Source organism: Girardinichthys multiradiatus, chromosome 12 (genome assembly GCF_021462225.1).
Source record: "Girardinichthys multiradiatus isolate DD_20200921_A chromosome 12, DD_fGirMul_XY1, whole genome shotgun sequence".
Taxonomy (NCBI): Eukaryota; Metazoa; Chordata; class Actinopteri; order Cyprinodontiformes; family Goodeidae; genus Girardinichthys; species Girardinichthys multiradiatus.
The window spans coordinates 24,471,460-24,492,903 of record NC_061805.1 but is presented as its reverse complement, the minus strand read 5'-3'; the positions used below and the strand labels follow the sequence as shown (position 1 = coordinate 24,492,903).

The following is a 21,444-nucleotide window of genomic DNA, read 5'->3' as shown; positions in this document are numbered from 1 at the left end:
ACAGTCACATTGTTTGAGTATTCATTTAATTGTTATTTTTATTTTATTGTTTATGTCAAGTCCTGCACCACATTATGAGTTTTGTTTTTATTGTGTTTTTTCATCAGATGTGGGTCATTTTTAATGTCAAATTTTTTACATTATTTTATTGTGCATTTCAAACAATTACATAAATACTAAAACAATTATGCATGATTTTAGCAAAAAATTATTTTAAGTTATAAATTTCATATTATGTATTTATGTTCAATTATATTTTAAATTTGGTGTTAAAAAAAAAGGTAAGTATTTATTTTGGCTCTTTTGGACATTGATAAAACTGAAAAGCTGAGCCAGTATTGTGTTATCAGACAATCCAGACAACTTAGTGAGGACCAGTATTAAATTCAGTCTTTATGTACTTTGTTGCTAGCATCCTGTAATATACTGCTAAAGTTTGAAAAATTGTCTGTCTTTACATAAAAAAGAAGTTACATACTGTATTTCTACTTTTCAAGTAAAAAAAAAATCTGTTTTGGAGAAACCTTTAAACATCAATGTGGAAGAATGGATAGACTTCATAAACATGCGATGTAGTGCCACAGAAAAGGGGTAATAAACAAGAGACACATGCATGAAGTCACAGTGAATAAGACCAAAGAAGCAGAAAGCCATACTAACCTCTTGGTAACGTACTGTCTACTCTCTCATCTACATCAAAAACACGGTCATGTGTGCTTATAGTTTTCACACAGCTGTCTATAACAGAAAATAGGGAGAATGAGAAATCATTACAGGTATGCAACAAATATGTTAGTGACATTTGTACCCCCCACCTCCACTTTAGCCAAAACGCTCAGAGCAACAAAGCTAATGGCAACATTCAGAGGATTTCAGTTGATCTGATAATCTAGCATTTTTTTCATGTTTTTAAAAGAATAAACTCCTTTTCTTGGAAGGCAGGTGTGTGAGAAAGGATCATTTTGGACAATGACTAAGTAGTTCAACATGAAGGTGAGGAAACCATACATTTGAGCCCTAATTTGTTTAGAACTTCAGTCCAAAAGTGTACCTCGGCAAGCTTTGTTACAAAGCCCTGTGTAGTATTGAAAATACTTACTTGATGGTCGGACGAAAACCTTTAGCTTCAGGCATGTTTTCCTCCCGTTTGGGGCCACGGTGGAGGCTGAAAGAATTACAAAAGAGACAGGTAAACATGTTGATATTTTTAGGTTACCAGCATGTTCACTGAGCAGCCTGTACTGCAGCCATTATTGACACAACATCCCTTCAATTGAAGATTTGCTATATGAAAAATGCTTGGCAATACATATCTGATCTAACACACAGCAGTTAGGACTAATATAGTGTCATTTGGGACACATTAACTTTTTGAGATATTTAATGTGGACTGGTAAGAGGATTAAATGGGGTTAGGCATGGGTTCTTGTGGAATTATAGCTGGAAAGTATTTACAGATGTGCAGGAAACTAGAGGAAAAAGCAGAGAGCTTTACTTGCAGATGAGGTTTCCTATTTAAGATTACTCATATCTATTGTGTACTAAAGTGGAGATGGTGTTTTCAGAATGATGTGCAAGGTACGTTTTCTGCCACATACAGCTTTCTCATTCAGGTAAATAAATTTAATTTTAGTCTCACAGCACCTTCTTCCACATCTTTGTTGTGTGTTTCCTACATGACTCATGGAAAGCTGTACACAGGGCTTCTTCAATAACAACCTGTAACCTGTAAATAAAAATAAAAATCATGCTTTGCATGATTAACAGCTGTCCAATCTTCAGATTCCTTCATCTGAGCTGTGAATCTCTGCAGCTCCTCTACAGTTACCATTGTCCTCTTTGCTGCTTCTCAGATTAATCCTTTCCTTGTGCAATCTGTCAGTTTAGATGGATGAGGATTTCTTAGTAGGTTTGCATTTGTGCCTCATACTCTAAATGCTGGGGTATTGTTTTATAACCTAACTCTTCTTTAAGCTTTACCACAACTTTTCCCTTGACTGGTCTGCTGTGTTCCTTGGTCTTCATGATGCTGTTTGTTTTCTAACAAACCTCTGAGGCTTTCATAGAACAGATAGATTTATTCTGAAAAGGTGACCTCTGAAGGCATTTGGATACAATCGATTTTTTTTATAGGTAGAGTTAATAGGACAGAGTACAGATGTGTGTCATACATTTCCGATTTTAAAAAAATATTTAAAAACATGTATGATGTTCATTTCACTTCGCAATTATGCATTACTTTATATTGGGTTATTGTATAATATTTTGAGAAAACACACTGAAGTTTGTGGCTTTAAGGAGGCAAAATGTGAAAATATTTAACCCTTTAGCAAGGCAGTGTAAACTGACTTATTTCACTCCATAAGAACCTCAACACATTTTTACGTGACTCAAGAGTTACACAAGGAGGATATATGGGCTGCACTTGTGGATAGTTTGTGGTTGATGTCAGGAAATGAATTGGCCAACACGGTGTGAATCTTCTGAATGTTAGTTACCATAGGGATTGTATGTAATCCACTAAAAATATCCCATGTCTTATACATGTGTGAGAATACGAGTGGCTGACCACTAATGGTGTTGTGGTTGGTGGGGCAGCAGGTGCCGTCTCCTGCAAGACCAAGACAGGGGTCAAACATAAGTCAGAACATGGTGGGTGACTTCTGCAGTGTACACCATCTTGAAATTATAGGATTCTATCTTGGGTCAGGACCTCATATCGAGTTGAGAAAAGTGTAGGTCCTTCCCACTGTTGTGATGCATTAATGTTATCCACTTGTTGTTTGTTCCAGTGTCTCCTTTAGCTGCAACTTCTTTTTCTTACCAGACATTTCCAAATGCTACAATTTAGAGACATAAGTTTTCTCTTAGGAGCTTTTGTCTGACAGTGCCTTAAAAATATTCACAACACTTAAACTTTTTTTTGTAAATGTTAGTGGAATTTTATATGAATGAGCAACACAAATCAGCGCATAACTGTGAAAGGGGAATGACATTTTTATTCATCCCCCTAAATTAATACTTTCTAAGAGTGTTGCTGAAATGAAAGCTTCAAGTCGTTTGTGGTATTCCTCTATCAACTTTGTTCATCTGGAGAATTACATTTTTGCCCATTCTTCTTTGCAAAATATCTCAGGCTCAGTGAGATTGGATGGAGAGCATCTCCAAATATTAACAATCAAGCCTTACCACAAATTGTCTGTGGACAGTCTGTGGTAAGGCTATCTAAACCACAGATCTGGCTGTATGTTTAGGATTGTTGTCCTGCATGAATTTGACCCTCCACCATAGTCTCAAGTCTTTGCAGTCTCTTACAGGTTTTCTTCCAAAATTGCAATGTATTTAGCTATATCCATTTTCTTATCAACTCTGACCAGCTGTCCTGCCTCGACTGAAAAAAGACATTCCCACAGTCATGATGCAGCCACTACCATGTTTGTGTTCATGATGTTAAGTGTTGATTTTTAGCCACTCATATGATTTTACATGTATACCAAAAACCAAACTGTGGTTTCATCTTTCCAGAGCATCTTCTTTCCAATGTTTGCTACATCCTCCACAAGGCTTTTAGCAAACTATAAATGACACTTTTCATGGCTTTCTTTCAACAATGAATTTCTTTTTGCCGCTCACCTATGAAGACCAGATCTGCAGACTGGATGACTAATAGTTGTCCTATCAACAGGTACTTTCACATGAGCTGTGGATCTCTGCAGCTCCTCCAGATTTGCCATAGACTTCTTGGATACTTGACTAACACTTTCCTTGCCCAGCCTGTCACTGTAAATAGGCAGCCACGCCTTGGTAGAATTGGGGTTGTATCATATTTTACATTTTTGGAAAATTAATCAAACAGTATTTGTGAAGCAATTTGAAAACCATGTATTGTGTATGTACCACTTTACAATCAATGCATTAGATTGTGTTGTTCGATTACATAAAACCCAATTACATTGATACATGACAAAATATGAAAAGGTTGAAGGGGTATAAATAGTTTTGCAAGGGGCTATATTTTTTTCTAAGGCAGAAGACAGTTTTGTTTTATCATATTTAATTTACAAAAAATAGTACCTTAATCCTGCTCAGAACTGGACCCACTTAAATTTATGTTTCTATGTGTGGGTTGAGAAGAATATTCGAAATTAAAAATCAGTAAAAAAAAAAAAAAAAACAGAAAGCAGTGATAAAGTTCATGTGGTTTATTTGCCATGAAGATAAGAAGCTGGGAAATAAAATACTTTTGAAAACGGAATGCAAACTGTGTATTTCAGAACTGTTTAGGTTTTAAAATACAATACACAGGCTTGCTGAAGGATAATTGCATCAGATGTAGGATGTCTCTAGCAGTGAGTCCTTTCTGCTGATCCAATTTAACATCAGCAGGTGTTTATTCGATTTGCAAATTTTGTTAAAAGGATGCCAACACGATGCACTAACCATAATGTTTCTGCAACGGATACTTTTCAGATGCCATAGAGAGAAAGATTGCTCTGCTTGGAAAAAAAAGATCTTTATAAACAACCAAAACAGAGAATTTACTGAGCTGAAAAGCATCATCAACTTATATCTGTGATACATACCCAATTGCTTTATATTACTGATCATCGTCTCAACAAAATGTTTCATATTTTTGTTTGAGTTGATTATTTAATCTTCTGTTTTGTGGTGAGACAATGATAAAAAAAATTTCTCTGTAGCAATTAAATGTTTGCAATGAGAAAACTATTGATTAGCAAATATGGAAAAGGTCAGAGAAGAGTTCCTCAGTTTCAGCAACACAAGACTATATATCAAACTACTATGATATCCACCTTCTCTTCAAATCCCCTGCATTTGTATTTGCCTTTTGTGCAACTCATCCAGCTCCCTCTCTGCCCCGTGCACTTCATGACCTCACTGTCGTCATTTCAATTTTGTCACTTCATCAGCCGTTATCCTTCTTTTCAAGACATGTCACCGCACAAGGGAGGTCACCTGAGATCAGATGCTGTTTGTCACACCTCGGTTCGTCTGCAACAGATGCGAGTGGGGAAGGAAACGAGCTGCAGAAGTGACAGAGGGAAAGTGGTCCTTATTATTTTGCGTGGAGGCAGCTGATGACACGCTAATGAACCTTGGCGACCGTCGCTCACCCAGTGAGTCACACACAACAGCACCTACGCAATTTATGTCACTCTTCATAGTGCCCCACTTCTTTACTTTCCTCTTTTCAGTGAGTGCCCATAGGGTGCCTAGCACACACACATACACATCATCTCCATATGTTGTATTTGCATCATCATTGTGGGCAGAGTTGAGTCACACCCATTGACACTAACCACTTAGCAAAGGCAGCTGATCATGAGAGAAGTATGAGTGTGATGACAATAGGCAGAGAGCATGTGGGAGTCCCTTCCATGGCCAGCAGCTTGCTGAAGCTGTTATGAAGTTCAAAAATTTAGCTATGGCACTCTGAGAATTTTCCGACATACGAGGAAACCATTGAGAGAAGTGATCAGTGTCGAATGCCTCAGTGATGGACCTTTACTCAGGTTTTTATCTTTAGGTGATTGGTTTGTTGCAAACACAATATAAATACAGAATGTCAAAATTAATAACTATATTCTCAGGCTTCCTCACCTTAAAGGCACAAAAATCTGTTAACTGCAGTCAGCCGATTTTCAGCTTAATTGGTCCTGACTGGTGACTAGCTGGTCTGATATTAAAAATATGCAAAAAACGTTCGATTAATGAACCCCCATACATAGTGATACTAGGTTACGGTAATAACACTGTTTTATGTTGAAGTTACTACTGATTGAAGAAGTCTCTAACTTGGTTATTTACAGTTTGAATGAGATGCTTAAAATTAAAAACAGAGGAAGCAGAAAAGGTGTATAAAGCCACTTAAAAGGACACTGATTTCTAGACATGTCACTGATTCATTCAAGGCTGCAACAGAGAGTGAGAGAGCAAGACTTTCATTAGATAACAGAAAGGCTGAATGGAGTAAAGGTCATTTGTTTTATCATTTTGAACTTTTATCCACTGTCTATTATGGACCAAGCTGGATTTAGAAATGTTGGCAGCTCTTTGGAAATTAAGTTCCAGTCACACTCTTTTCGCACTGTCATGCAGCCTGGCAAATCAAAAATTGCTTTATCTAGGTTTAAATCTAGGTTTAATTTTGAAAACAAAACTAATTTTTGTCCTGTTCAGGGTGTACCCTGCCTCTCGGCCATAGACTGCTGGAGATAGGCACCAGCTCCCCCGCAACCCACTATGGAATAAGCGGTAGAAAATGACTGACTGACTGACAACTTTTTGTATAACATTAAGTCCTGTCACATCTTTGAATTAAGAATGTCACTTGTGATGCAGTGCAGGTTTGAAAAGTGGATGTTGTTGGGACCACAGCCATGGTTACAACATGAAGTCCGGTATAGACTTTTCTGGAACTATTAAAATCAATTGCATTAACTTACTTCCGGCACAGCCAGGGAAAGGGTTACTTCCCATGATGCCACTGTCTGTATAAAAGCACCCCCTTTCCAAGGAATTGATCTCTTCTACGCGGGTTCCTCCAAGGGGTCCAGACAGAGAGACACAGCACACTAATGTCTCTTTGCTGGCAAACAGACATAAACTCTTCAAACTGAATCGAAGAGTGTCATACGATCATCGATCATATGCACTGAGTTAAGTACGAATGAATTACTGTTTGTGTATCTGGTGGATTCATTCATGAACGGGATAATTAATGTACAAGCCTTGCTTGACTTTCTCTCTGAGACCTACAGATCAAACTTTGTTTCCAGAGAGTTTCCCAGCAGAGACGCTGTCTCTATGGTGCCGAGTGAAGCAGTTTCCCAGTCTGAAAGGAGGATAACAGGGACCGCAGCAACTGTGCAGTTTGGCCGGCCGACAAAACGAACCGCCCAGCCACAGCTACAGAGGTTAGCTGTAGCTAACCTTTTGTTCACAGAGTTTCTTCAAACTTCGTCGTTGCCCGCACAACTTCTCCTCAGCACGGTTCATACGAGGTTAGGGGTTTGGGCAGAGAGAAGTAATTTAGGATGAAATGATCTAAATGTTTTTCATTTTATGAAGTGTGGTTTTGTTTGTGAAACTCTGCTATCTTAGTGCTAGCAGGCTATCTGCAGCACACGTGCTTAGTTTTGTGTTTTGTGTTTGTGTGTTTTTACAATTAAGACAAACTTTATTTAAAGGGTGATTTTAAACACAGAAGATTGATCATAACTTTTGCATTTTAACCCTTTTATTAATGGTACTTTAAAGGTGTGTGTTTGATTCTGGTGCTAAGTTATCAGCTTCTTTTGTTAGCTTTAACTGCTAACAGCTAAGAACACGTGCTAGCTACTAAAGCTCATCTACCCAGAAAGATTGTTAGTTTTCAATCCAGTAAATAATATTTCCCAACATTATTTTACTAAACTTGATAACTAAACACCATTAAGCCCCATTTCTCCAGAAAGATTTGGCTCTTTTCCTAAATATTTCCTTAAATATTTTATCATTTCCTTAATAATATTTCTTTAAATATTATTTTAATAAATAAAGGCAGCTAATGAGACACCGTTGAGAATTAGTCCTCCAGAAGGTTGGTTTTATTCAGCAGATCATTCTCTAAAACATTATGTTATTAAAATATTTTATTTGATCTTGCATTGTGAATGGTTGTCTAAAGGTGTACTGATTTCTGCCTAAGTTGGTTCCAAGACTAACTTAACTTCACTTCCAGATTCTTCAAGATAATCCTTGGTTCTCAAACATAAACATTGCATGGTAATGTTTCATCACTTTTTCGGTCATGATTTCAACCATCTTTAATCCACTTGTTTATATTGTACATAGCCCATAGTCTTCCTTATTCTTTAATTCTGCTTGGTAGTTAGTTTGATCGTTTTAGCATAGTAAAGAGTTTGTTGATTGAAATATGTTTGACTTTGAGTTAACTTATTTTTGTTAATAAATTTTTGTATTTTAAGAAATTGTGAATTTATTCCATGTGTGTGCAGAGTTTTGCTGTTCAATAATGTCAGAGCTTGGCTCACCCTTTTTGATTTTGTCCAAATACCACCGCCTTACTGGGCTGGTATTCACAGGACAACCCTTAACAGACTGAAATATTATTTGATAAAATATTAAAGTAAATATTAAAGTAAAAAATTAAAGTAAATATTAAATAATATATTCAGATTCATAGTCACAACAATGTGTATGTGGATGAAGAGTGTGAAATTCAGTTACACTGTGTCAGGATGTAGTGACTTACTTTTGTTGTGACATCACTATTATGCTGTAATTTTCTTCCTCATATTGAAGGATCAACTGACCATCTTGGAATAAAATTTGCTCTATTCGTGCCCCAAAATGATCAGGTAATTGTTACCTAAATTAATCAGAAGATAGGTCATACCATCAGATTGACTTTCAGTCCCAAGTATCCGGCATCCCAAGGTGACTGAATAGTTATTAGCGCCAATAGAGTGCTTGCATAGTGTTGCATTTAATTAAGGAATGTTATTATTGGGTCACTGCTCCAATAATAAAAAAAAGTCAGTTTTGCTAATGCTGCACCAATGGCACACATGCGACATATACATGTTGTGTGAGAGCTGCAGTACTCATGCTGCAGAATGTTTCAACAGGTCCAAAACATCTGTGGCACCCTGGCATAGCTGGTGATTAAATTATGTAGGCTACAGTGTCAAATGCATGGAATGGCATTGCTTGGGCATTTACCTAAGACAAGGTGTACTCTTACACCACTGAAACGCAAGATGGCTATGTAATATGTGTGATGGGATATAAAGATTCTCGAGGCAATACAAACAGATTTATTTAGTTTTCGTAAGTCTTTGTTTTACAAGAGTAAAACCCTGTTTTACAGCTGCTCTCACACACAGTTGGGTGTTGCCTTTGCTACCAATTTTAATAGTAATGTGTGAACACTCACAGCACTAAAGCTTGAAGACATAATTTGAATGGTGTTTCTAGATTTTGCCATATGTTATGCTACATCCAAGCAGAGACCATTCACAAAGATACCTCTGTATTTTAGAGTGACAGGGTACTAAGGGACATATTATTGTTCTTATAGGTATCAACTTCAACACCTGCTCTTCAGTCTACCTTGATATTTCACAACTTTAAAATTTCTGGCCACAGCTTAGACGCAAGTGGTTGCTGTGAAGGACGAATGGCATGATAAGATGTCCCAAAATGAAAGGTGGATGCATAAGGGGGGTGGTCTGGCTACTCCTCCATGCCTTGTCCACTGATTAGTAGTGGCCACTTCATTCGGTCCACTGCATTATGCATCAGCATTAAGGCAGACGGAATGAACCAGAATCCAATTATAGGAGAACAAACAGGTGGGCTCAGTGCAGCTTAGGCAGAGGATTGTTTCAATCACAGCTCAAGCCAAGCTTTATTGCAACTGAAATTTCATGAAGAAAACCCATTTGCTGTCTCTTGTAACAACAAAATTTCATACCAGACACAAAACAAGGCTTCTGTGTTAAGCATTAAAAGAATAAAGTTGGCCTTTGGTACATTCAGAAAATTGTAACTTAGACTAGTTTTAGACTTTTTATCCATGATTTGGGAGGCGTAGTCTCAAGACTGTGCAAGCCATATACAGGTCCTTCTCAAAAAATTAGCATATTGTGATAAAGTTCATTATTTTCTATAATGTAATGATGAAAATTTAACATTCATATATTTTAGATTCATTGCACACTAACTGAAATATTTCAGGTCTTTTATTGTCTTAATACGGATGATTTTGGCATACAGCTCATGAAAACCCAAAATTCCTATCTCACAAAATTAGCATATTTCATCCGACCAATAAAAGAAAAGTGTTTTTAATACAAAAAACGTCAACCTTCAAATAATCATGTACAGTTATGCACTCAATACTTGGTCGGGAATCCTTTGGCTTCAATGCGGCGTGGCATGGAGGCAATCAGCCTGTGGCACTGCTGAGGTCTTATGGAGGCCCAGGATGCTTCGATAGCGGCCTTTAGCTCATCCAGAGTGTTGGGTCTTGAGTCTCTCAACGTTCTCTTCACAATATCCCACAGATTCTCTATGGGGTTCAGGTCAGGAGAGTTGGCAGGCCAATTGAGCACAGTGATACCATGGTCAGTAAACCATTTACCAGTGGTTTTGGCACTGTGAGCAGGTGCCAGGTCGTGCTGAAAAATGAAATCTTCATCTCCATAAAGCTTTTCAGCAGATGGAAGCATGAAGTGCTACAAAATCTCCTGATAGCTAGCTGCATTGACCCTGCCCTTGATAAAACACAGTGGACCAACACCAACAGCTGACAAGGCACCCCAGACCATCACTGACTGTGGGTACTTGACACTGGATTTCTGGCATTTTGGCATTTCCTTCTCCCCAGTCTTCCTCCAGACTCTGGCACCTTGATTTCTGAATGACATGCAGAATTTGCTTTCATCTGAAAAAAGTACTTTGGCCCACTGAGCAACAGTCCAGTGCTGCTTCTCTGTAGCCCAGGTCTGGGGAATGCGGCACCGGTAGCCCATTTCCTGCACACGCCTGTGCACGGTGGCTCTGGATGTTTCTACTCCAGACTCAGTCCACTGCTTCCGCAGGTCCCCCAAGGTCTGGAATCGGCCCTTCTCCACAATCTTCCTCAGGGTCCGGTCACCTCTTCTCGTTGTGCAGCGTTTTCTGCCACACTTTTTCCTTCCCACAGACTTCCCACTGAGGTGCCTTGATACAGCACTCTGGGAACAGCCTATTCGTTCAGAAATTTCTTTCTGTGTCTTACCCTCTTGCTTGAGGGTGTCAATAGTGGCCTTCTGGACAGCAGTCAGGTCGGCAGTCTTACCCATGATTGGGGTTTTGAGTGATGAACCAGGCTGGGAGTTTTAAAGGCCTCAGGAATCTTTTGCAGGTGTTTAGAGTTAACTCGTTGATTCAGATGATTAGATTCATAGCTCGTTTAGAGACCCTTTTAATTATATGCTAATTTTGTGAGATAGGAATTTTGGGTTTTCATGAGCTGTATGCCAAAATCATCCGTATTAAGACAATAAAAGACCTGAAATATTTCAGTTAGTGTGCAATGAATCTAAAATATATGAATGTTAAATTTTCATCATGACATTATGGAAAATAATGAACTTTATCACAATATGCTAATATTTTGAGATGGACCTGTATTCAGCAAGACAGGAACATCATTGACAATCTGGTCAGTTTTCAATATAAAACATCCTGTTCAGATGCCTTACCATATATCATATGACAAAACTAATATAACTGGTAGCAGAAGAACATAAATCAATGGGGATGAAGATATCAGCTTCAGTTCAGCCTTTGAATAGCACATGAGCTCTGATGTTGGCATCTAAAAGCCAGCCAAGAATAATTTAAGGAAAAAAGCACACATTCTTTCCACATTCTGTAATCATTGCATGCACACATTCTTAATGGACTTTGAGCCCAAAATGGTGAGTGAAAACAGAATGAAGAGGACATGATTTGACAAAAACAAAATCCACATGCATTAACAATTTAAGGCTTCAAATTTATAAAGGCCTGAAATCGCTTTTCAATCACTGATTCCAGAACTTTCTTGTCAAATATTCACTTAAACTCTGTTTAAACAAACACAAAATGTGACATAAAGTAAATCATAAGATATGTTTTGAGTTTATGTTCTGATTAAATTACTTTTGTTGAGTTACATAAGCTCTTTGTTATTTGTAATTTTGGTGCCAAACTGATCCTAAATTACATACAGGGGTTGGACAATGAAACTGAAACACCTGGTTTTAGACCACAATAATTTATTAGTATGGTGTAGGGCCTCCTTTTACGGCCAATACAGCATCAATTCATCTTGGGAATGACATATACAAGTCCTGCACAGTGGTCAGAGGGATTTTAAGCCATTCCTCTTGCAGGATAGTGGCCAGGTCACTACGTGATACTGGTGGAGAAAAACATTTCCTGACTCGCTCCTCCAAAACATCCCAAAGTGGCTCAATAATATTTAGATCTGGTGACTGTGCAGGCCATGGGAGATGTTCAACTTCACTTTCATGTTCATCAAACCAATATTTCACCAGTCTTGCTGTGTGTATTGGTGCATTGTCATCCTGATACACGTCACCACCTTCAGGATACAATGTTTGAACCATTGGATGCACATGGTCCTCAAGAATGGTTCGGGAGTCCTTGGCAGTGACGCGCCCATCTAGCACAGGTATTGGACCAAGGGAATGCCATGATATGGCAGCCCAAACCATCACTGATCCACCCCCATGCTTCACTCTGGGCATGCAACAGTCTGGGTGGTACGCTTCTTTGGGGCTTCTCCACACCGTAACTCTCCCAGATGTGGGGAAAAGAGTAAAGGTGGACTCATCAGAGAACAATGCATGTTTCACATTGTCCACAGCACAAGATTTGCGCTCCTCGCACCATTGAAGCCGACGTTTGGCATTGGCATGAGTGACCAAAGGTTTGGCTATAGCAGCCTGGCCGTGTATATTGACCCTGTGGAGCTCCCGACGGACAGTTCTGGTGGAAACAGGAGAGTTGAGTTGCACATTTAATTCTGCCGTGAGTTAGGCAGTTGTGGTTTTATGTTTTTTGGATACAATCCGGGTTAGCACCTGAACATCCCTTTCACACAGCTTCCTCTTGCGTCCACAGTTAATCCTGTTGGATGTGGTTCGTCCTTCTTGGTGGTATGCTGACATTACCCTGGATACCGTGGCTCTTGATACATCACAAAGACTTGCTGTCTTGGTCACAGATGCGCCAGCAAGACGTGCGCCAACAATTTGTCCTCTTTTGAACTCTAGTGTGTCACGCATAATGTTGTGTGCATTTCAATATTTTGAGCAAAACTGTGCTCTTACCCTGCTAATTGAACCTTAACTCTCTGCTCTTATTGGTGCAATGTGCAATCAATGAAGACTGGCTACCAGGCTGGTCCAATTTAGCCATGAAACCTCCCACACTGAAATGACAGGTGTTTCAGTTTCATTGTCCAACCCCTGTATATTGACAATAATATAGCACATACAGTTGATATAAACTTAGCTGTTCAGTATGAAAATTAGCTAAATTATAACAAATAACAATAGGGCTGAATGGGGTGCAGCAAGGGTGCTCCATTCATAAGTGATTTTAGGTTATGGTAAGAACACTCTCTGATCTGGAAGATGTGACTGAAGGAAGGAAGCTACATGTCAGCTATTTTCAGGTGAAAAAGATATTTAAAAATGAATTTAAAGGAAGCAGGATAGGTCCAATAAGCTATTTGAAAGGGAATTGATTTCTGGACATGTCAAGACATGTCTTATTTATTCAAGGCTGCAACAGAGTGAGACTTTCAGCAGACAACAAGAAGGCCAAACAGAGAAGAGCAAATGTTCTTTGTTTTATCCTTTTGAGCTTTTATCTTCTGTCTGTCTGTCATGAAATATGTTCGATTAGGAAAAGTCTGCCTTATTGCAGCTCACTTAAGGTAAGGATTTAAACTCTTTGGGGAATACACAGAGAAATTATTCAGAAAATTCTAATCAGTTCATCTCCAATAGTAAGTTAATGTGATTAGGTATAGTGTTTATGGAACCCAGCTCAAACAATTCATTGAAACATGCCCACCAATCTGCTCAGATTCAATGACAAACTCTAACTTTAAACCATGATATTTAATGTCTAACTTTTAAGTCAGCCTTACACAGAGTTTCATGCTGTCATGTGAGAATGTAATACTAAGAGCATCATATTAGCCTGTAGTCTATCATAAGCCTGATGGTCAGATGGCCTTATCCTTATATCCCTTTTCAGGTAATGGAGGGAACCAGTCTGGCTGAATACGAAGCTATGTTGTGTCCAGTACTACTGCTTTCTGGGTAAGCCAATCCAGTCATCTCACAAAGTAAATAGCCTGCAGGCTATGTCCTTTATTTACCACGATTACACCGAACAAACCAATTTTGAATTTAGGTCCAGAACTCTGAGCAAACAGAGAAATGTTTCCAAGAACTCTAAAGCTAATACACAGTGTTTTCTTCTCTGAAACTTTATGCCATCTTCACCACACATTTCCATTTGTGCAGCCTGTAGACATTTCTTTCTTTATTTTTAGGCAGGAGATGAACTGAACACACTTTCAACAAATAAAAGATAATTTTTTTTTTTAGACATACAATGTTTGTAGGTGGATCTAAACAAATAAGGCTATTATTAGTAAGTTAATTTATTTTATTCAAATTCAAAAGTGAATCTCAAACAGATTTATCACACAAAAGGTGAAATATTTTAAGCATTTACTTCAGGTAACGTGATGACCTACAGAATCACGGCCAACTTTGGTCTTTGGCCAACAGTTCTTCAGCTGACAGTCAATGACACCCTCCAGAGGGAGAGTAGGCCATAAAAGGTCATCGCTAAAGAACATGGCTGTTCACAGAGTTTTGTATATAAGCACATTACTAAAATGTTAAGTGGAAGGAAAAAAATTTAAAAAGGGCGAAAACAAGGAGAAAAAGGAACCGGCAAAAGCTTTGTTAAGCAAAGCCTGGACAAAATTCACAAAGCATAGACTGCAGCTGGAGATGGTGCTTCAGAGTATCAGAGCATGGAAGAGTGGAGATGCGCAGAATCTAGGTTGCCCAAGGTTCAGTGTAACGTTTTGCACAGTCAGTGAAGGAGAGCCATGTCACATGCTCATGCTGGTCTATTGTGTTTTATGAAGTCAAAAGCAGAACATCTAACAGGAAATTTTAAATATCTTCATGCTTTCTTCTCTTGACAAGCTTTATGGAGATGCTGATGACAAAAATACTTTTCAGTGGGCTGACATTACTAGATTAAAAATTAATTTAATTAGCTATAGGCCAGCATCATCCAAAGTAACATAAATAAATAGTTGAAATATGTCACTGTGTGTGTGTGTAGGCACTCCATATATGAGTTTGTAACATATGAATTGAACTACTAAAATAAATTAAAAACACCTTTAAAGACATTACCACAGATCTTAGCAAAAATGTATTGTATGTCATACAAGCTGTAAGAGACATTACCTGAAACCCCCCACCCCCCTTACATTAGAGTGAGAAGGTCACAGGCAGAGAGAAAGACAGTGATTAGGACTAAACTGAGAATGGTCTCTGAGTTGCATTTGATAATGGTTTATTATACAATAATTGCACTGGTTTCCTCACACTATTATGCTGAACGGAAGTGCAATGGTGCGGGGATATAATTTTTTAATTTTTGCTTTTATGCCACAGTAGTTCCAGTATCATAATTTTCTCAAAAACTGCATAAGTGGACTGTTAGAAATGTATCTTTGTCTTGTCGTTCTTAAGTTGAAAAGCAAGTGATTGAAAGCCTGAGGACTCTTGAAGTTACCATCCTACTCTTGTTTGTACGCTCAAATTACGATAAATGTGATTATTTGTTAATCTGTGGGAAAGTTTTGCTTTTTTAGGCTACCATATAGTAGTAATATTTATAAATAGAAATGTTTTTTGCACAATTGAGCATTTAAACAGAATCAACTAAATATCCACTCACAAAATGAACAAGAAAACTTCTGCAACAGAAGAAAATAAAAAGGAAAAATAACTAAACTAACAAAATAAATATAAGCAGCTAAAAAAGAAAGCTTCTGTAAATCTTCAATGCATTTTAAATGTTTACAATTATAACTATCAAGCAAAAATAAAAAATACATTTTCAGAACCAATAAAGGGATTTCTGAAAAACAGCAATGATCTCAGCACAACCATATCAGAATGGAATTGAAGCATCTTTACTTTATCTTTGTAGTAAAATGTATTTTATCACTAAAGTAAATGACAATCAGCTGTTAGTATAAATCATAACAGGGTGAAAAGAGCCTTGGCCTCAGCAGCCCCAGTTTGCTTCTGATCTGTTGGCTTCTCATAGCCCTTCGGTTTTTTGGCAGGCAGAGCGATGACTACTATGTTGGCAGTCAATTTGATTAGGGAGTTTTCTCTCTTGCCTGCCTACAATAGGGCTGTCAACAAGTGCGCCATGATTTGGTTTATGATATTTTATTGGCATAACCCACTAGTAACTGTTTTCAGTTTATTCTTCTAAGGAACAGACTTTTAAAACTCCAATTAACTTATTCTGGTCTCAGCTTACTGTTTATTCATTTCTAAATAAATTATTTCAGATTCCCTCAGACTAAAATTCTTAATATATTAACACAATATGCATACGCATAATGACAAATGTAAGACTTATTTTACAGGATACATAAAACAGCCACAATGATATTGAGTTTTAAGAAATGGTAATAGCATAACAAAATTTTAAAACATTACATTTATGTGTTTTTACAGTTAAAAACTATTTTATAAATGTAATTTTGTCTGACACTGTTGCATGTAGGCTGCACAGTGGTTATTAGCTATGTTGCCTCCCAGCAAGTTGTCCATATTCAGCTCTGCAGAGCCGTCATTTGCTGCAATTGCAGCAAGTCTTTTGCAGTATGTGTCTAGCAGCTTTGCACATCTACTGACAAAATATTTTGCCCATTCTTCTTTGCAAAATAGCTCAAGCTATTGAATGGATGGCATCTCTAACCAATTTCTTTTCCAAGTCTTGCCAGTGATTCTTAATTTAATTTAGATCTGAACTTTGATAAGTCTATTCTAACACAGAGATATACTTTAAGCATATAGCCAGATGTATAATAGTGGTTTAGATCAAAGTTGTTGTCCTGGCAAAAATGAATTTCTGCTGCAGTCTCAAGTCTTTTGGGGCCTCCAACAGGTTTTCTTCCAGGATTGTCCTGTATTTAGTTCCTTCTATCTTACCATCAACTCTACCGAATTCCCTGTCCATGCTGAAGATAATTATCCCCACTGTATGATGCTGCTACCATAATGTGGGAATACCAGGAATGTGGAATGAGTTGAGTAATGATTTATTAAAAAATACAAAGCACACTTACAGAATGAAGCATAACATGATGTGGAACATAAGAAAAACAACAAGCAGGACATGGGAGTATGGAGGGAACAGTCAGGAACATGCAAGGTAAAGGGTAAAGGAGGTAAAGGAGATGAACAAAATAATCTGGAGAACAAGGAGAACCAGAAAGCTTATAGAGGGAGGTGTGGAGAATGACAATGGATACAAGTGTGCCAGTCAAGACATTTGTGAAGCAGCTGAGGCAGAGGGAAAGCAGGGAGAATGAGTAAAATAAGCTAATTAACACCAAGAAGTTAAACTAAGGCTACATTCAACCTACAAGTAATCAAACTACAAGTTAAATGCGACCCCAATCAGACTTCAGTCTGACACGTTCACGTTGTCACTGTCTCTGACTAATTATTAGATTGTTGAGCAGTGGGAGCCGATATTATTATGACTACATCATAAGACAAAGAAAGGTAAGGAAAAAAAGAGCACAACTAATTACAATGGCCTTTAGTGGAGTAGTGAGTGCTACTTCTGGGGAGACGTTTGTGTGGATATACATTCGGAGCCAGGGCAATGACATGAATGTTGAATAAAATGCAACACGACCATTTAGACAGTGGACACTTTGAGACCCACTGGAAATATATATGATTTAGTACCACATAAGGAAGTGGAACAATTTTGATTCTTTTGGGAATTGAAAAGATTGGAATTGGGCCATTCTGACTGCCATAAAAAAGACTGATATGGGTCACATATGGGGAAAAAAGTTAGATTTGAGCCGCATTCACAAATCCGTATTCACACCAGGAAAGTCCTTTGGCCACATGTTTGCTATGGACCAAAAGCTGCCTTAAATTTTTTGTTTGCTGCAGTTCGCTTTCACATTGTACTTTTTGCAAGTGAACTATAACTGTTCTGCATATTTGTGCAGTTATTACAGCTGCAAAATCATTGTGTCAAGAGCAGCTCATTCAACACAGGTGTTGTGACGTTCTAATTATAATTTTGGAACAGTGTCAGCAAATGCTTGCTGCAAGCCATTAAAGATGATGTGCTCTGCGTGCCCTGACCCAAAGCATACTGGCAGAATTCACTATTCAAAAAACTCACTACAGTGGCTCGTTAACTTGAACCAAGGCCGGTTTGTATTCACACCAGAAGCGAACTGCACCGGAATCTATTAGGAAGCCGAGACCACCTTAAAAGTGGGTCTCGGCCTGGTTGTTTGGTCCGGACCAGGGTTCGCTTGAGTGTGGCAGGTGTGAATCCACCCTAAGACACAAGTAAACACTTAACCAGAGAGAAAGACAAGAACTAACCTAAATAAATAAATCTGAATCCACAGGGAACAGAACACAGGAATAAACTAAAACACTAAATACAAAGAAATTAACTAATAGGGCAACAATTGACACTTAATGAACACAGGGAAATTATGAACGCAGTTCAGTGTATGCATGATTCTCTTTTTCAGGCCACAACATTCAGCCCTGACTAGAGCACCTTCCTTCACATGTTTACTGTTCTTTCTTCTTGGCACTCTTCCATAAATGCCATATTTGTGGAATTCACAACTAAACAATTCCTAAAAACATTTGTGCCCACTTAAGCTGTGTAAGGCAGTTGCCTTTGGTAGTGCCAACTACTAAAGGCAAAAGGGGGCTGACTTTTCCGTTTTTTATTGATAAACGGGTTTAAACTACATAATTTTCCTTTCACTTCACAACCATGTTTTGCTTTGAATTTATCTATTCCAAAAAATCCACAAAAATAAATACAGGTTTGTTGTTGTAATGAGACAAAATGTTAAAAAGTTCAAAGGGGCAAAGGTCTGTAAGCATTTGGAGTAAAATAGCCAAGGAGGATTCAGCTTTGGATATCTGCAGTCAAGATTTTTCTTAGAAACTCACGATGACCGCTAATGGCAAATCCATGCTGTTTTGTAAAATTGCTGGGTGTTGTGAAAATAATTCCTCAATTAATAACATTTGACAGCTTTCAAAAGGCTTTAATGGTCATTGTGTTCTTCTTGATTTACAATTAACAATCACCTGCTGCTTTCCATGCAAACTGCTTAAAGCAGTTTAAACTTTCAGGGCTTCTGTATGATGCCTGTGGCTTTTCCCCCACCCAAACAAGTTCTGTTTTATGCACAGATTAAGATTTAAGCTATTCAAATTACTTTTCTCTTGGTTTAATTTATCCATTAATTTACTGCAATGCTCTATTTTCCCAGTATCTTGAATGGGATTAGCAAGGTTGGTTTTCAAAGCCTGAAAGGCAACAATCCAGATGTAGTTTGAATGCCCTGTCTTCATGGCCTGCAAATTTATGCTTCCGCTTGATGTCAGACTTTATGTTTAGTTCTATTTATAGTCTTTACAGTAGGAAAAGCTGTCCTAAAAGTCAAAGAGATATGGGAAGAATACACAGGCAAGTAATGGTGTAGTAACCAGGGGCAACAGAGGTGATGGAGAGTCTCTCCATCTATTAGGAATACAACAAGGCTTTCTAGGCAGTGCACATGTGTGTGCTTTTTCTGTGTCTGCTTACGTACGTACAATAAAAAAGAGTGCATGTGTGCCCATTTGGGAGTATCCATGTAGTCAGATCATCTCTGAGTGCTGATGACAGGGTAGATTTTTCATCTGAATGGATGAAAAGCATGAGTTATGATGGTGTCCATATGCAGGTTCCCTCCTTGGACCACAAATGGAGCAGCTCGGACTCTTTATCATTATTAGCAAGCCTCCCAACGCTCTGACAAAACATGGGGCTGCATACACCATCCCCCCTTGTCTCTATTTCATTTGTCCATTAATGCCATTTTCCTTCTGCTGCTCCCTGCTCGATCCACTACCCCTTTCTTCCCTTGAGAGCAGCTTCAAGGGGCAAAAAACATTTTAGAATTTATGATCAACAGCACATCAGTCTCTGTTTTGAAACAGAGCTTATGAAAATGTATTGAGATTAAGGTTTCCTTGTGCATTTATTCAACAATAGGCATGATCTAGTCAGCGGCATCAAATTATCAAGATTCATAAAAAGTGTCAAAACCACCAAAGGTTTACATCATTCCTTTCCTATGGTTTAAAGTCATTTCAATAAGATGCCAGAAAACGCCTAGAGTAACGTGAGAATAAGGTCAATGTTGTGCATGAATAAAATGAATGTGCTCACGATTGGAACTGAATGTTATTTACAAACTTTAAACTGAACGATCCTCTTTTTACATGACAAATTTGAAGTGAATAGAGCTCACCCTGATGTCATTTAACTCCACTCTGTTTGGGGTGAATGAAAGAAACAGTAGTTTTCAGGGGCAAACTTTGGATAGTTTAGGCAGAAAGAGCCAGAGCAATATCCCTCAAGGTGAGCACTGAGTGACTGCTGAGTGTCTGTGTGTGCACGTCCAGGCAGCAGAAATAAAGTTAAACTGTTTACGCACACGTGGGTAGTTTTGTCATCAACATTTCTACAAAAACAGCAAGAATATTGTACATAGCACTAAAAAAAGGGAATTGGAGTCATCACTGAACTCAATGATACACAAACTTAATTACAATGAGACTAAAAACTCTTCCTTTAAAGTTTCCAAGTTCGATCTTTTACTTACTTTCGTCCTTCAGTTCCGTCAGCTTGCAAATCCTGTTTCATCAGCATATTCAGCTACTTTAGAATCCTTAACACCTCCAACAACCTTAGCTCCACTGTAACTACATTTAGTATATATATCTCTCCTTTTTCCTGACACATCAATGTACACTGTCACTAGTATCATACTCATTTCACTTAGATATTAGCTCCAGTTTCCTGGCAACATGGTTTTGTCATGTACCACACATTAGCCTTACAAAATAAAGAGACACTTAACTAAAACTGTACATTACAGTCCAAAAAATAAACATATTGTGCCTGCATAAACATTTACTGGTGTTGAAGCAATTCTTGAAAACAATGGTACAAGTATTGAAAAACATTTGGTAAAATTGAGCCAGCAATGGATAATGTCCACTTCAATGGATGTTACTAATATTATTTTTTAATCTGTGAGGGTCTAATTCTATGGAAATATTAGCAGGTTATTTTTCAAGGTGTTCTGAATTTCTGACTGTTATTGTCAAGAGGTTTGTCTGGATTTCTAATATAAGTGGCATACGGTATGATAGCTAGCCGACCAGATAGTCTGACTAACTAACGCGCGGAAGGCAAAATAATATAATATTCTGCACAATTAACACGTTTATTGGAAAACTACCACCAAATTTTGCACGTTTTATTCAATGTCATTGTTTTAAAATCAAAATAAATAAATGTCAATGGTAACTTTATAATAACTGCAATCATTAGTAAATTGTACATTTGTTGCAAGAGATTTAAAATTGTTATTAAAATCGATAATACTGTGAAACTGTGGTATTTTTACTCAAGCTTATCATGTCATTAGAATCTTGGCATGCCTCCTCAACA

The 21,444-nt window shown here is 37.9% G+C and overlaps 1 protein-coding gene across 2 annotated transcripts in view; it reads right to left on the bottom strand.

The window, feature by feature from the left end:
* efna5b (ephrin-A5b) overlaps positions 1 to 21,444 on the bottom strand; it is a 177,729-nt gene that overhangs the window by 11,543 nt on the left and 144,742 nt on the right. Inside the window, exons 3-4 of one of the 2 annotated variants that reach the window (XM_047380183.1) lie at positions 1,100 to 1,165; positions 661 to 738 (exon numbers count right to left, since the gene is read on the bottom strand). In XM_047380183.1, the coding sequence (XP_047236139.1) occupies positions 661 to 738; positions 1,100 to 1,165 (144 nt within the window). The remainder of the gene's footprint in view (positions 1 to 660; positions 739 to 1,099; positions 1,166 to 21,444) is intronic. The other variant, XM_047380184.1, reaches the window with a different exon arrangement.